Genomic DNA, 13,736 nt, shown 5'->3' with positions numbered 1-13,736 from the left:
GGGACATTATTTCTTATGCTTGGCCTAAAATGTCAAATCTGGTCTTTCCTGTTTTGCTGGAGATTAAATAATACTTAATAAAAAAAGATTCTCAAACCCCCGAACTCTTCTTAGGCCATTCTTTGTACATTGTAAAAGTGTACATGAGGGCATAAAACATTTTTCCCCTATTTGTAAGTCACCTTCAACTTAAAAGAAAGCTTTTATAAAATCTGAGAGTTTGTCACAGTTTATTGTTGCAAAGTTCAAAACTTGGTTTTTGTAATGTAGCCAAGATGATTTTTCTCTTTGATGTCAATAAAATAAAACCACAGATCACTCATGTAAGTGAAAGTCACTGACCACTGCAAAATTAAGTCATAGGACAGTGAAAACAGTCCAGCAGTGAATATGGTATACCACTAACCTCAACATTAAAAAGAAAAATGAGCCTCTAGCACTCTTTGCAAGGAAATGCTCTCTGATAATTTACAGTTAGAGTCTGATTGATGAAAGCTATTTCATGTTATCAAAAAAAGGTCCCATAAGACAATTGTACATAATTTTGTTTGACTTCGGGTAGTCCATCTTTTTAAGTGGCTGTCCCTCAGGACTGTTTCATCTGAGGCTTCTAAAGGTAGAATTAATTCAAAATAAACCTGAATGATATATCCAAAACACTTCCTAAATTTTTTCTTCTCTTATTTAAAGCAAAAATAAGTAAAACTTCCACTCATCTTGATGTAATAAGCAAATTTTTTTCTGGTTTGGCCTTGTTTTCTAAAGGAATGAAGCTTATGTGGTCATGCTATTTTAGGTCTGTCTCTGTTAGTTATCCTTACAGCCTCAGCAATAAGAAATCTTAAAGATGTGAATTCAGGTGTGAATCCAGAGACAGGTCTGATGTATAGGCTCAGGCTATGGGAACTGATGAAATTTTAGGAGCACCTTTCTAAACTTCAGAAGTCACAAGGAAGGTATTGCCCACCCATGGGAATAGTCTCCACCAGAGCTTAGTTGAAGAGCAAAGTCAACCAACCAGAAGATATAAATCCAGACTAAACTGTGCTTCACTTACTCCAGTGCTCATGGAATCAAATCAAATGGATTTTCATAAAATCAAAATAAAACATTTCCAGTTGTGTTTAAGTGTAATACATATTAAGCCAAAACCTGGGCTTACTGAAGTCAGGGTTAGGAAAAATTAATCCGATGGAGCATCTGATTGATGTCGGACATACTTCAGCAGAGCTGTGACCAGTTAGTACTGCCTAATAATTTCCTTCAGGGAAGAGCTGGCTGACACTTAAATGACAGCAAGATGGAAACAGAACTGGCTTTGAATTAAAAGAAAAATTGGGAGTAATAGTTAGGAGGTTTTATTGCTTGAGTCAGGACAAAGATATCTGAGAGGTAGCTGCTGGGGGGGGGGAGGGGGTTGAATCACTGTTCAGGAATCTCCCACAACAAAGAGAAAACTGGATGTAGGCTTTCAGCAAAGTTTATTTGAACAGTTAGTCATTATCAGCCCCAGTGTGGTATCCCCAAAGCAGAGGTGTGCTTAGATGAGAAGACAAATGTTGCTTACTTCATTTGCAGTCATAGTCCAGTAGTGTGAATGTTTACCTTGTATTAAATGGGATTTTTCAAGTGAGGAAGATGAGTTGATTTTAGCCTTGACAATCTCAACTATACATTTCAGTTGTCATTAGATATATCAGGATCTTACAGGCTATTTTTGTCCTTTCTGCATGTCTTATATGATAAACTATTGTAAGCCAAATTACCTGACTTTAATAATTATGGACTTATATGATAAAATACTTCTAATGATGAAATCCAAATTCAGTTCTGTAAAGGTCTAATGTCTTTGTTTTTTCTACAGTTAAGTTCAGGTGAAGGCCTAAAATACTTAGACCTTACAGGAAAAGAGAAGTCACAGAAAGGCTTTTGCTACCATGCCCCCAGGAAGTGTCATAAAGCAAGACAAACTGGTCACAACTCCTGTTAAATTAAAGGCACAAAGAGTTGCAAAACATGAAAGGAAAACAGAAGATCACCAAAACAAAAAAAAAAAAAAAGGGAAGGTAAAAGAAACACATGGTGATGCTTCTTTATTACCATTACACACATGACAGATGAGTAAAATTAGGTTATGCTTATATTGTAATGGAAGAAAATAATTGCTGCCTTCTATCGGGAAACCACAAAGGCATTTATTGATCTGTCATCTTAAGGCTGTGTCTAAGAACATTTAATAAAATAAACAGAGACAAATAACTCTTTTGAGGCCCTGGAACTGTAATATCCCGCACCATTTGGCATAGAATTTTGTCAGGTTTAAAAATAACACCACATATCTCTGATTAAAATGGGTTGCTGTAAATTGCTCAGATAGTCTCACAGCACAGAGATGTTTTCATATTGCAAGTAGAATGTGACTGAATATTTTCCCTAAAAGTCAGATACCAGAATCCATTAGATTTGTCCAGTCATTTATTCCTCTGGAAATGTTATATCAGATGGCATACAGCACTCTGCCTGGGCATGAAATCTGCTCCCATTTGTATGCAAGCTCCTCTGGGAGGTTCTGACATCTCAGAACAATAACTGAGGAGGGCAGAATGATGGGCAGAGTGCACCGGCACCCTTTAAGACATGCTTAAACCCTAGTAACAAGGGATAGGCTGCATCCACATTGCTGTTCTGCCTCTCTGCAGTGAGTCCTGGCAGTACCAGGGGGTCTCTGCTGTGCCTGTGCCAGTGGAGGGCAGGCAGGCTGTGCTCACCAGCCTGCTCCCCTCCACCACTGGGTACATGGCCACCCACCCAGCTGGCCATGGAAGACCTGACTGGGGCAAACAGCCAGGCATGAGGGATTGCAGGGAGAGCCTGGTCTCCTGTTAAACTGCACAGGAGGGACACAGGTATCAGTGTGTAGGGGTGAGGTATGAGCATGGCTGTGGGTCTGGGAAGGTTATCTCAGGCTGAACCAGATCTAGCAAACACTGAGGTAAGGGCTGTTCCATCTCTGGGCCTGGCCACATGGACACTCTCATGAGGGAGTCACTGAGAAAAGGACAAGACAAGGAAAAAGGCAGGTCGGGGAGTTTTTTAGGAAAGTGCCACACCTCCCCTCGTGGTTGATGTCTTTGCAGGCTCTTGGGAGGCCCAGGAGCTTTGGTGTTTGGGGGCGAACCTCTTAGTCACCCACAGATGCAAAAACTACTGTTTTCCTTCTCTTGATGTCCAGTTAGGGACTTGTCTTTCCTTGCTTCCCAGTGCTGCTGCTTGGCATTTTATCATCTTCTTGATGAAAGCTGGATTTCTCTGTGAAAAAGTAGTATCCATTAAACTACCATTTTCTGCAAAGGGCACAGCTTTATCAGACAGAGTTACTAATAATGTTCCATTTCCAGACTTTTTAATCAAATTCTTCCACTGAAGGCATGGTTCCCTATTGGTTATTAGTGTGGAAAAGTGACTCTGCTGCTTTTCTCTGCAATTGCACAGAAATCATTTCAGGCAGAAAGTAATTTTTATTTTGTTAAAATGAATATCTGGTCATGTGGTTTTTATGTCTCAGTTTCTGAAGGCACTTAAATAAGTCTAAAGACTAGAACTGAACAAAGTGTAATTTTCTTATCCTATGTAGCCTTGCAAATTAGAAAAAATTTATAGTCCCACAAAAAGAGATGTTCAAAATGTATACTAGTAGTAATAGAATACTAAGGATACTCCCTGAAGATGTATAATATTCAGATCTGAGCCTCTTTTCCTGGGTTCAGACCAAATTCTAAGACTCCTTAGTCCCAGATTAAGTTCACATCAAGTCTGCTGATGACTATTCTGCAATGGGACCGTCTCAGCCCCTTCTGAAAGATCTACTTGGATTTTCTTAAGCACAATTCCAAGTTCCAGGGAAAGAGAAGCTGATCATGCAGCACTCTGTGTGCAGATCTAAGTCCTGGATTCATCCCACTTGGCTTTGGTAGGTGGTTGACACATCTAAGCAAGCAATGAATTTTTCTCGTGTTCTGCTGCCAAACAATGGAGAGACACATAAGTCCTGACAAAGCAGGCATCTGCCTTTCAGCTCACTCAGCACCCACCTTACCTCAGCAGTTTTCTACTTACTCTGCTTATTCTGACTCAAGACCACATCTGGCCATCATTATTGCTCACTAAAGCAACAGCAGGTAATTACTATCCAGGAGAGAGCTGTGTTACTCAAACTTTCTAGGTGGCATGTGGGTTTCTGATCTCAGACAGCTTTTGCATCAGAGTGGAATTACTCCTTATTTCCAAACATACAAGTAAAACCAGAATCAAATCCCACAGTAAATTAAAAAAAAATAATAATAATGCTGAGGCAGAAGATCCATGGCACAAATGGTTTAGAAAGCAAGTGTAAGCCACATGAAATTATTACTTGTACCATCTACAGGGTGTGTGAAAACAAAGAAATGCTAGAGAAATGATCTTGCAGGAAGTGATAATGACAGCTTAATTTTCTTAAGGCAGATGTCACTTGCTTTTATACACAGTCTGTGGAAATTTGGGCAGATTGCATGATTTTCTTCTAGTTTCTTGGATTCTTTCTGTCCCACGCATGTCTTGCACCACTGATTTGGCTAGACATGCAGTTGTTGTGCAATGTTTTGTTGGAATAAGGGTCTCCACATTCAGCATTATCTTTGGATGGCTGATCTAGATGGAATTCCCAGCTTTTCTATTTTACCACAGCTTCAGTGTCAGTAAGGACTTCCATGAAACATGCACCTAATAGACACTACAAATGTACAGCAAAACTGCTTTCATCAGCACAATGTCTCCAATGCATTACTTTATTTCTTTAAAATGTGTAATTAGTCAACACCTCTTCTTTGATAATCTGTATACTGAGTTAAATGCTAAATTAATATAAAGGAAATCAGCAAAACACAAAGATTACTTAGCTCCATTTTGTCTGCTGAATCAATAGGATTTACTTAGTGCTAATGCACTAACCAGATTATGAGAACTAATGCAGTACTGTTCAATGACAAAAGCAAATAACTCTTTGAATGATCTTGACAAAAGAACATAAAATCATCTTAATTTGTATTAACTAATTACATTTAACATAGATGGTTTTTTACCTATTACCTTAAGTGGAGCATCAGTACAGCAACTTCCTCCATCTCATTTTAGGAGTAGATCAAAGCAACAAGAATCAGGAGTACTGAAATGATATTGTGTAAAATTTTACACAGATGGAGTTCTTTTAAAAAATTTAATCTCAGAAAGGGACATGCTTTCTCTGTATTCCATATAAAAATCTTTTAATTGCTTTGAAATACATGAGGAGTATTGGGAAGAGAAGGAAGGAAGAAGAGGGAAACATTTCTTTGTTTAAAACGGAAGAGGAAGAAACTCTTCTGCCTTTTAGAGTAAAGCTTCATTGCCTCAGCAGAAGTTCTTAGAAACAGAGAACCCAGTCCCCTGTCCCAGACATGTTCTGTCCTGCATGAGCACTGGCCTGAGTTCACAGCACCCACACACCCTCCAGGTGCTGTTCGCCAGTCAAGAAGAAACCAGAAGCACTCTGGTGTCTCTGCTTCTATGGGAACTGTTTAGCACATGAATGGGCTTCCACTGGCAAAATTGTGCCCTTCAATATGATTCATTTTTCCCTTCCTTAGGATTACAGGAATCATAATTACCATGACGAAGATCAAGTCACTCTCATCCTCAGACAACTACCTGGCTTCACTGAATTATTTGGGCCAGAATTACATTCTTGTGTTTTCAGTGGAGAGAAGCAATGATCAAATGCACTTCTCACCTGAAGAGAAATATTGAAAACTACCCAGAAAAGTAAGGTGTATCAAGAACAGCAAAGCTACATTGGCTGTAAATACATGGAAATATTTAGAGAGGAAAATATGATAAGGTTCTTCTGTATTCCTTATAGTTACTTTTCCTATACAGAGTCTGCTGTACATGTAAATTCTTCATCATTATGTGTATGATTCCAGTAGGACCCACTCTGAAAACTGTAGTTTAATTATTCATCTTAATTCACTGACTTCCACAAGAAAAGAGACAAGGAATTTATACATTCTCTTAGGTTTGAATGGTCTTGGTAACCCATTTGTTGTGCAGAATCACCTATTCATTCAGAAACTCTACAGTAGTTTCTTTGGAAAAAGATTTTTGCCATTTGCAGATATCTGGATCCAGGTAATTTAACAATAGCTTATTTCTCCCTAGTCCATGTTTTGCCACAGACCTTAAGGGTCTTTTCCAACTTAAGGGATTCTTTGATTCTATGAAAGGAGAAATGTTTTGGCTCTTGTTGGTGACCACTTCTCTTGAGGGAGAATCCCAGAGTTCACAGTAGAAAAAAATTTTGATACTTTGAATTTTGATTCTTGACAGCCAGCAAGTTAGAAGTCATATAAACAAACCAGCAGGAAATAAAACTCATGCATATTCCTACTTTCACTGCACTTTACATCATGGCTGCACTATTTTGTGATTGGCACTAGCAAATATCACCTAGTTACTTTCAGACCATTTCTCCAATTTGTCAAATTAAATTTTAATTTTAATGATGTCCTCCAAGTGGCTCACAAGACAGTATGAGATGTTCTGTAGTGATTAAGTCATTGATCTCCAGTTTATTCATTAAACATAATATCAAGACATTACACATAATATCACTTTCTATACGAGCACTGCACTTAACTAAGATCAGGTTTTAACCAGCTCTAGAAGAATGAGCCTGGAGGAATGTTTCTCCAATTTGCAGTCACTGCAAATTAGAGAAATGCTCACAAAAATATATTTGGATTTTTTTTCCTGGGTATAGTATTCAGACCAGAGACTAGACTTTTGGATCATTTTTCTGACACCGACCTAACCAGGTTTTTCTGTGATTTGTCACAAGTTTTTGTAAGAATTCCTTCCCCGCTTTGCACTTTTGGCTTCAAATATGCAACTCTGTCTGAAATATTTTTTGTTTTTATGCTCACTGAATATGACATATAAACCATCAGTTAGCAGCAAAACAGTGACAGCTCCTGATAGCTCAGCTCAGTGATGTCTAGAGACAGTTTTGGCATTTTTGTCTTCTGTGGGCCAAATCAAGGGTAAATTCCAGAGCACCACAGCTTCCCGTATGAACAAATAAGATAGCATTAATTATCTTCTAGCCTTCTGGACACAGCTGTAAGGCAGGGCTTGCTCACACCTCACTGCATTCCAGCAGCACACCTGTGCCAGCTTAACAGTAACAAAGCCCTCTCTGTGAATCACAGGCAGAATTGGCACCTCTTGTCCTGCAGGAGAAGCAATGTAGCTGACCCAGGCACTTACCCGTGCTCTAATCGTCCATTTCAATAGCTGTGTGATTTCTCAGTGGAACTTGGCATGATATCCAGAGTGCATCATCTGACATCAGTTATTTTTCCACATTGACAGCCAAATGGATAGTTATGTGTATACTGGGAGAGAGGGAGGGAGGGAAGGAGGGAGAGAGAGAGAACCAGACTTAAAAGTGTTAATTTAAAGCAGCATGTTTCACGAAGTTTTCCCTGTTATCAATCTTCCTTGTGTTTTCTAAGTAGCCTTTTAATCTCTGCATTTCTACTCAAAGATCAAAGCCTTCCTATTTCTTGAACACCCAATCCTACATTATGGTTAATCCATGAAGTGCCAGGTTTTTTAAGAACCATATGTGTAACAATCTACAGGTTCTTCAGCAGATAGACAAAATTATGGCATCTCTGAGGAAGGCTGAGCTGACTTTGTGGCTAGCTGACTTTGGAAAAGCTAAGAAAGGTGTCAGGGTAAGCAGGAAAGTCTAGCCACTTTTTCCAAAGAGCTTGAGCAGGGTTTCATGAGGCAGCATGTTAGGATGTTTGAATTGTGCTGAAATGACTATGTAGGAGGAAGTACTTTAAGCTTAGCACAGAAACATCTCTCTCCAAAGTCTTTGCTTATGGAAAAAAGCAGTTACAGGAAAGAGCAAAGATCCCATGTTGGGGGAGGGTAAAATCAGAAATCTGCCTTATTTCAAAAAGCATGAAAACTGTACATCTTTCTGCACTTGAACTATTCATACTCATTGTATGAGTAATCTGCACAGATGTTTCAGAAATACTTTTACACTGGGTAGGATATGAGTGCAACAGAGTACAGCTTTTCTCTTGTTTGGTGGCCAAAACAAAGAAAAGCCAAACTTGCCCATTGATGATTTAACCCAGTCAAGTACTGGGTTAAAAAAAAATAAAGTGTGTTCAGTGTTCGTAGTTCAGTTCCTGCTGAAGAAAATACACTGTATATTAGCAGTTAATAAGAAAACTAATACAGTAAAACCTTTAGTATGTGGATAACCAAACTGCTAAGTCACTGCTGTACCACATCTAATTTAGAAGCCCTTTTTCTGTATCATTAAGACCCTGCACAGAGATTTCAACTGCTCATTTGGTCTGATGTGGGCTTTCACCTAAATGCTACAGTAAATTGACAGGGCACCTTCAGAAAAGCTGGCACCATTGCTGACAGCAGCTCCTAGGGGCTGCAGAGAACCTCACCTGCCAGTGCTGTTGCTGGACTCAGCTCAGAAACATCACAGTTCAACAGCAAAGGGCTGAGCTACTAGGTTGAACATGTTCTTGATAGTATTTTCAATGCCTTGAGTTTCAGTACAGAATTCACCCGAGTTAGGCCGAGACATTCTTCATTCATTGCTTTCTTTTTGATATTTTGAGGAAAGACATCTGAATCTGGAAAAGAAGACAATAAAATTTTACTCCTACATGCTCTGTAAGGGTGTGATGCAGATCTATTTGACTTAGTAAAAAGACTCCTGACTGTCTTGAAAAGGTTTCACTTAAGCCTCTTTAAAGATTTTTTTAAACATGTTTTTAAAACATGTTTTTTGACAAAAAACAAATCAATTAAAAAATAGGAGAAATTGAGCTCACTCTTGATTTCAACAGAGGAGACCACTGTAAGATCCTTTAAAACCTTCCTAAATGTTTATTCATAAAGTATGTCACAGTGGGTGACATACTACATGACTTCCATATTTAAACTGGTTAAAGATAATTTAAGGGATTCCCGGTTTTTATCTTTACACAATGTCCCCAAAATAGGTGATGTAATATCAATAATAATGGAATTATTATTGATAATCTAATATAATTGAGATCTATTAATAATAGATTACTATTGAATTGTTAGGAGGTTATATTCTTCTTCAGAGATAACTGAAAGTGTATTGTTCAAGACTTTTTTCTATGAAAATTAAAAACATGCAACCTCTATTCCCAAAAGGAAAGCGAAAATCCTGCAAATGTAGCTATTATTTTAGTACACTCAAGACATCTATATATCAGATGAAATAGTTCATGAACCATAGATGATCAGTACAATAATCTGAGTAATTATCAAAATCTGTCTTCCCCTTAGTTTAATCAGAAACCTATTTTTCCTAATTTATCTCCCATCTCTTTTTCTGGCTTCTTCTCCACTTTAGTGTCTTACCTCTTAAAAAGGTGGTGAAAATAGAGGGAGAAGAATATTGGAAATTGTTATTTTAATGTAAAAAATCACGTTGTTGTTAGAGAATCTTTTTTTAGGAAACTGTTTTAGAAGTAGGTGTGTCACTGGGCAGGCTCTGCAGTACAAGAATTCTCAGACTTTTGGAGAAGCAACATTAAGCAAGTCACTATGAGAAAGAATACCTTAATATATGTGCTTATACACATATCATCTAGTTAAATAAAGACCCTATATTTTATTCCTGCAGACATGATTTTAAAAGTTAATAGAAACATTCCCATAACATTAAGAAGTTTTTGCCCCCCTCATGAAACATCATAACTGATGAAGCAATTAAGTTTGAAACATCTTAAAATACTTTTGGTCGAATGCATTGGTGCTAAATGACTTCATTCTGACAAAGATCTATTGCTACTCGTAAAGACAGTGCTCATCTGTGCTTCATTTTCAAACAGGCTTTTTCAAGAAACGCTTCGTACTGCAGAGCGCAGGATGATGAATACCGACTAGAAGTCACCACTCCTCTGCAGAGGGTTGACTTGTTCATGGGCCAGTTCAACAGTGTCCTGCTGACTTCAATTTCTGTCTTCACCAAAGGGAACCTTACCATTGCCAACCTGGGAACTTCAGAGGGCCGCTTCATGCAGGTAAATGTCACCATATTGCCACAGTAACTTCACAATGAAAACCATACTAGCCTTTAGCAGGATGGTGAAAAGGGAGGAGAATTAGTACCTCAGTTTAAAAGGGCATTAGAAAATTGAAATTACCAAATAAAATACAGCTTCTAGAATATAAATAAAGTGTCTAATAGAGCATTCAGTATTTTAAGTGTTTACCTGGAGTTTGTGGTTTGAAACAGCAGTTGAGGAGCAAACTCTACCATGAGCTCTGGCTCTCTTAGTTCACAGAACAATTTTGGTCCATACAAACAAGAGTTCTTTCAAAGAAGACTAAACTGAAAGCAGTGTCTTGGATAGACATGAAATATGCCTCAACCCCAGCTGGGGCAGAAAGGTCTAAAACAGTGACTGATTATTGAAACAGCTTCAAAAATACACTTTGTATGTATCTACACTCTAGAGGATCAGATTATACCTATTCAATGTAAAAGGCCAAGACAGTTTATAATGTAGAAGCAGGAGCCTCAGCATTAGTTGTTTCTATATACTGATCCACTCCTCTGGCACCAAATTCCTTGCTAGTGTACCCATAGCCTATGACTCACAGCTGTAGAATTGAGATTAGCTCCTTCTCCACCTACTTTCAAGTTTCTCTGAATGTGTATTAGATTTCCAGGCTCTTGCTCACTCCTATCTCACTCTGTTCTTTTGGATTACAGTTCTTCCTGTCCTAAAACAATTTTTTCATAAAAAAGTGATAAATCACCCTCCTGAGTAGTTTGTCTTCCTCTACTAAGTACTTAACTAACCTAGACAGGTAGATTATACTACATGACTTCTTTGTAGGTGACTAATTAAATAACTATAATGAATACAAGCAGCAGTCTTTTAAAATCTTGGCAGTAAAAATCAAACACCAGAAGACAAAGAAAAAATACTTTGAGTTCACCTAACTTATTTCAAGCACTGTCATCCTATAGTAACTTCCTTGGAGAGCTTGTCTTCTCCAGATGCACTGGATGTGCATCTCAGTCTGGATCCTTCTTGCACCCAAGGACCTGTGTTATTTCAATTTGCCAGTACTATTTGTCTTCTAGAAAACTTCCTGCAGTATTGACAGCCTTCTGGCCTCCTGGTTCTGTAGGCTATAGAGAGTCATCAGAGTTAATGAGAAGACCATCAGCTGCTGTGCCATTCCAGTTTTCCCATTTCCCATAAGCTTCCATGAAAATGGTTGGGCACCTGTAGCCTTTAATGGAACTAATCCTTTCCTTTCTTCTCTCCCTTTCCCTCCTTTCCTTGCCACATGCAGTGCATAGGGTTATATATTGTTCTCAGAATATGCACCCTGTCTGGATAAAGGGAATCCTATACCTCCAGTCTTTTGCTCAGACTGGAGACAGAACCAGCTGCATAATGCAAATTCTGTAATGCTTTACAGGCAAAGAGTTCAAAGTGATTTGCCACAAAGGACAGATAAAAAAGTAGAGAAAATCATGTTTCTCTTTTCCTCCCCCAAAAAAATTTAACAAAACTTTCAATGACAAGCCTGCCAGTTTTACCTTAACTTCCCATGACGACCTTGGTAAATTTAAGCTGCAGTTTGTCTTCTGTGCAGGAGATGCAAATGCTAAGAGCTACACACTGAGCATGGGCCCAAACTGCACTCTGTTCTTGGAAGCAGATACTGATTCACACAGCAAAATGAGCAATTTGTTTAACCTTTCTGAAGTAATTTCCTTATCTACAAAATACAATTAATAACAACTACTCTCTTACTCCCAGCATTACTTCTGGGCTGTCACAAAGCTTTTAGGAAGGTTTGGTAGAAAGCACAAGGGAGCATTATTTTTATTTATAATGTTCTTTAAATTATTCATTCAAATCCTGCAGCACACACTTCATTCAGATGTTTGCCCAACTCAAGGAACAATTAAATATTTCCAGAATACATTTCCCATTCCAGGTTCAGTTACAGATCAAAAGAAAAGGCTATTGTGTAAACTGCACATGGCCATTAGCAGAAATATTCTCATCATTGAATCAGACTGGCTTCAGCTACAGGGGGAAGTCAGCATTGGGTTCATATTGTACTAAATAGGAGCTCTTTCCTTGAGGGCTGGGTGCAGCTAGCAGGAGAATAAGCATACTGACTACCTTTAATGATACTACCTCCAAGTAAAAGGTTGGTATTTGTTTTGTCTTTAAATTATTTTGGAAGGGATACCAGATCTGTAGGATACAGAAGACACAGATTTTTGCAGATTTTAATGTTCTCTTTCCTTTTTATTTTTTGTCTAATAGTGATTTAGGAGTGCTTTCAAACATATTCATTAGGAAATGCCCAACTAAAGTAGATTTGTAGTGTTTCTATGGAAATATAGCTATTAACAGCAATGAGATTAAGATCATTAAAAATTAAGCTATTATATGACCATTACTGAAGTAAAATGGGTAAAAAAATCAGGCTAATCTAACAATGGTTTAATTCTTCAAAAGGATATCCCCAAAGACTTCCACAAATTTTTAGCAAAGAAATGTAATGTTCTTTTTTGTTTCATTCACAAATCTGTTGGAACATATCACAAAGAATCCTCAGCTCTTCACTTCTTTTGCACAGTCATTTGCACTGATATTTTTAGGTCTTTGTACAAGCAAAAATTTGAATTTTCCTGTGCAATTCCCTTGTAACTTTTAGCTATTCAAAGCTGACTTCAGACACAGGCATGCTTTCAGAGAAAATTATTTACAAAATTCTACCTATCAGGGAACCTGTTTTAAAACTGGTTGTATTGTGTTAGTATTTTGAGAACATACTATCATGCTAACTATTTAAAAGAAAATGAAAAAAATATTCATGGATAGCTTTCTATATTTAGAAATTCAGCTCAGCCCTTCAAGTGCACCCAGTTCATCTTGTATCTTCTTTGAAATACCAAACCTTACTATATTTAGACAATTTGGTTTCTGACATAAATTTCAGTATTAGTAGCCATCCATGAGATTAAAATCAGTAGTAATACAGTATCTCTGTCTTTGACCACAGCACCCTGAAGTGTCCAGATATGCATCAGTTTGGTGAAAGTAATGAACATTTGGATCACATTTTTGCTATATTAATTTAGGGTTTCTTGTAGTTGTTACAAAAGATTTGGGGGGGAGGGGAGGTGGCAGGGGGGGACCTCTTGTAAACGTAGTGATCTTGTAATCTAAATTGAGTTGGAGCTCCAAGCCTGCGCTGTGGGAGCAAATAGGTACAGCAGCAAGCTATTGAACCTGAGAGAAATTTATTTGAAAATGTCATACCCCCATTATACTTGTTTATACTTGAGCAGCAGCCAACCACTTGAGTCTGTCTTTTATTTCCTTTCCTCTTTCCTGTCATCTTTCCATCTCCTTTTGCTTTTCTTCTTCTACTCATCACTTTCTACCTTCCTGCATTCCTCTTGTCTCCAACTCTATTTCTATCTCCATCTATTTTTATCTCTTTACCTCATGGCTATAGCACAGCATTGCTGCAAAATTCATAGATTAAATAGATTTAACATGTATGTTTTTCCTTCTGTAGGTGATGGCTGC

At 37.9% G+C, this 13,736-nt stretch overlaps 1 protein-coding gene across 1 annotated transcript in view; it reads left to right on the top strand.

The window, feature by feature from the left end:
* The window catches only part of MET (MET proto-oncogene, receptor tyrosine kinase), an 86,870-nt gene that overhangs the window by 22,858 nt on the left and 50,276 nt on the right, over nucleotides 1-13,736 (top strand). Inside the window, 1 exon segment of the mRNA XM_054274722.1 lies at nucleotides 9,990-10,181. Within this exon segment, the coding sequence (XP_054130697.1) occupies nucleotides 9,990-10,181 (192 nt within the window).

The sequence above is a fragment of the Melozone crissalis genome, unplaced genomic scaffold (assembly GCF_028551555.1).
Source record: "Melozone crissalis strain CALT ecotype California unplaced genomic scaffold, PUWL_Pcris_2 ptg000004l_1, whole genome shotgun sequence".
In the NCBI taxonomy this organism is placed as follows: Eukaryota; Metazoa; Chordata; class Aves; order Passeriformes; family Passerellidae; genus Melozone; species Melozone crissalis.
Note: the sequence above shows the minus strand (reverse complement) of the source record. Positions and strands in the feature narration are given on the sequence as shown.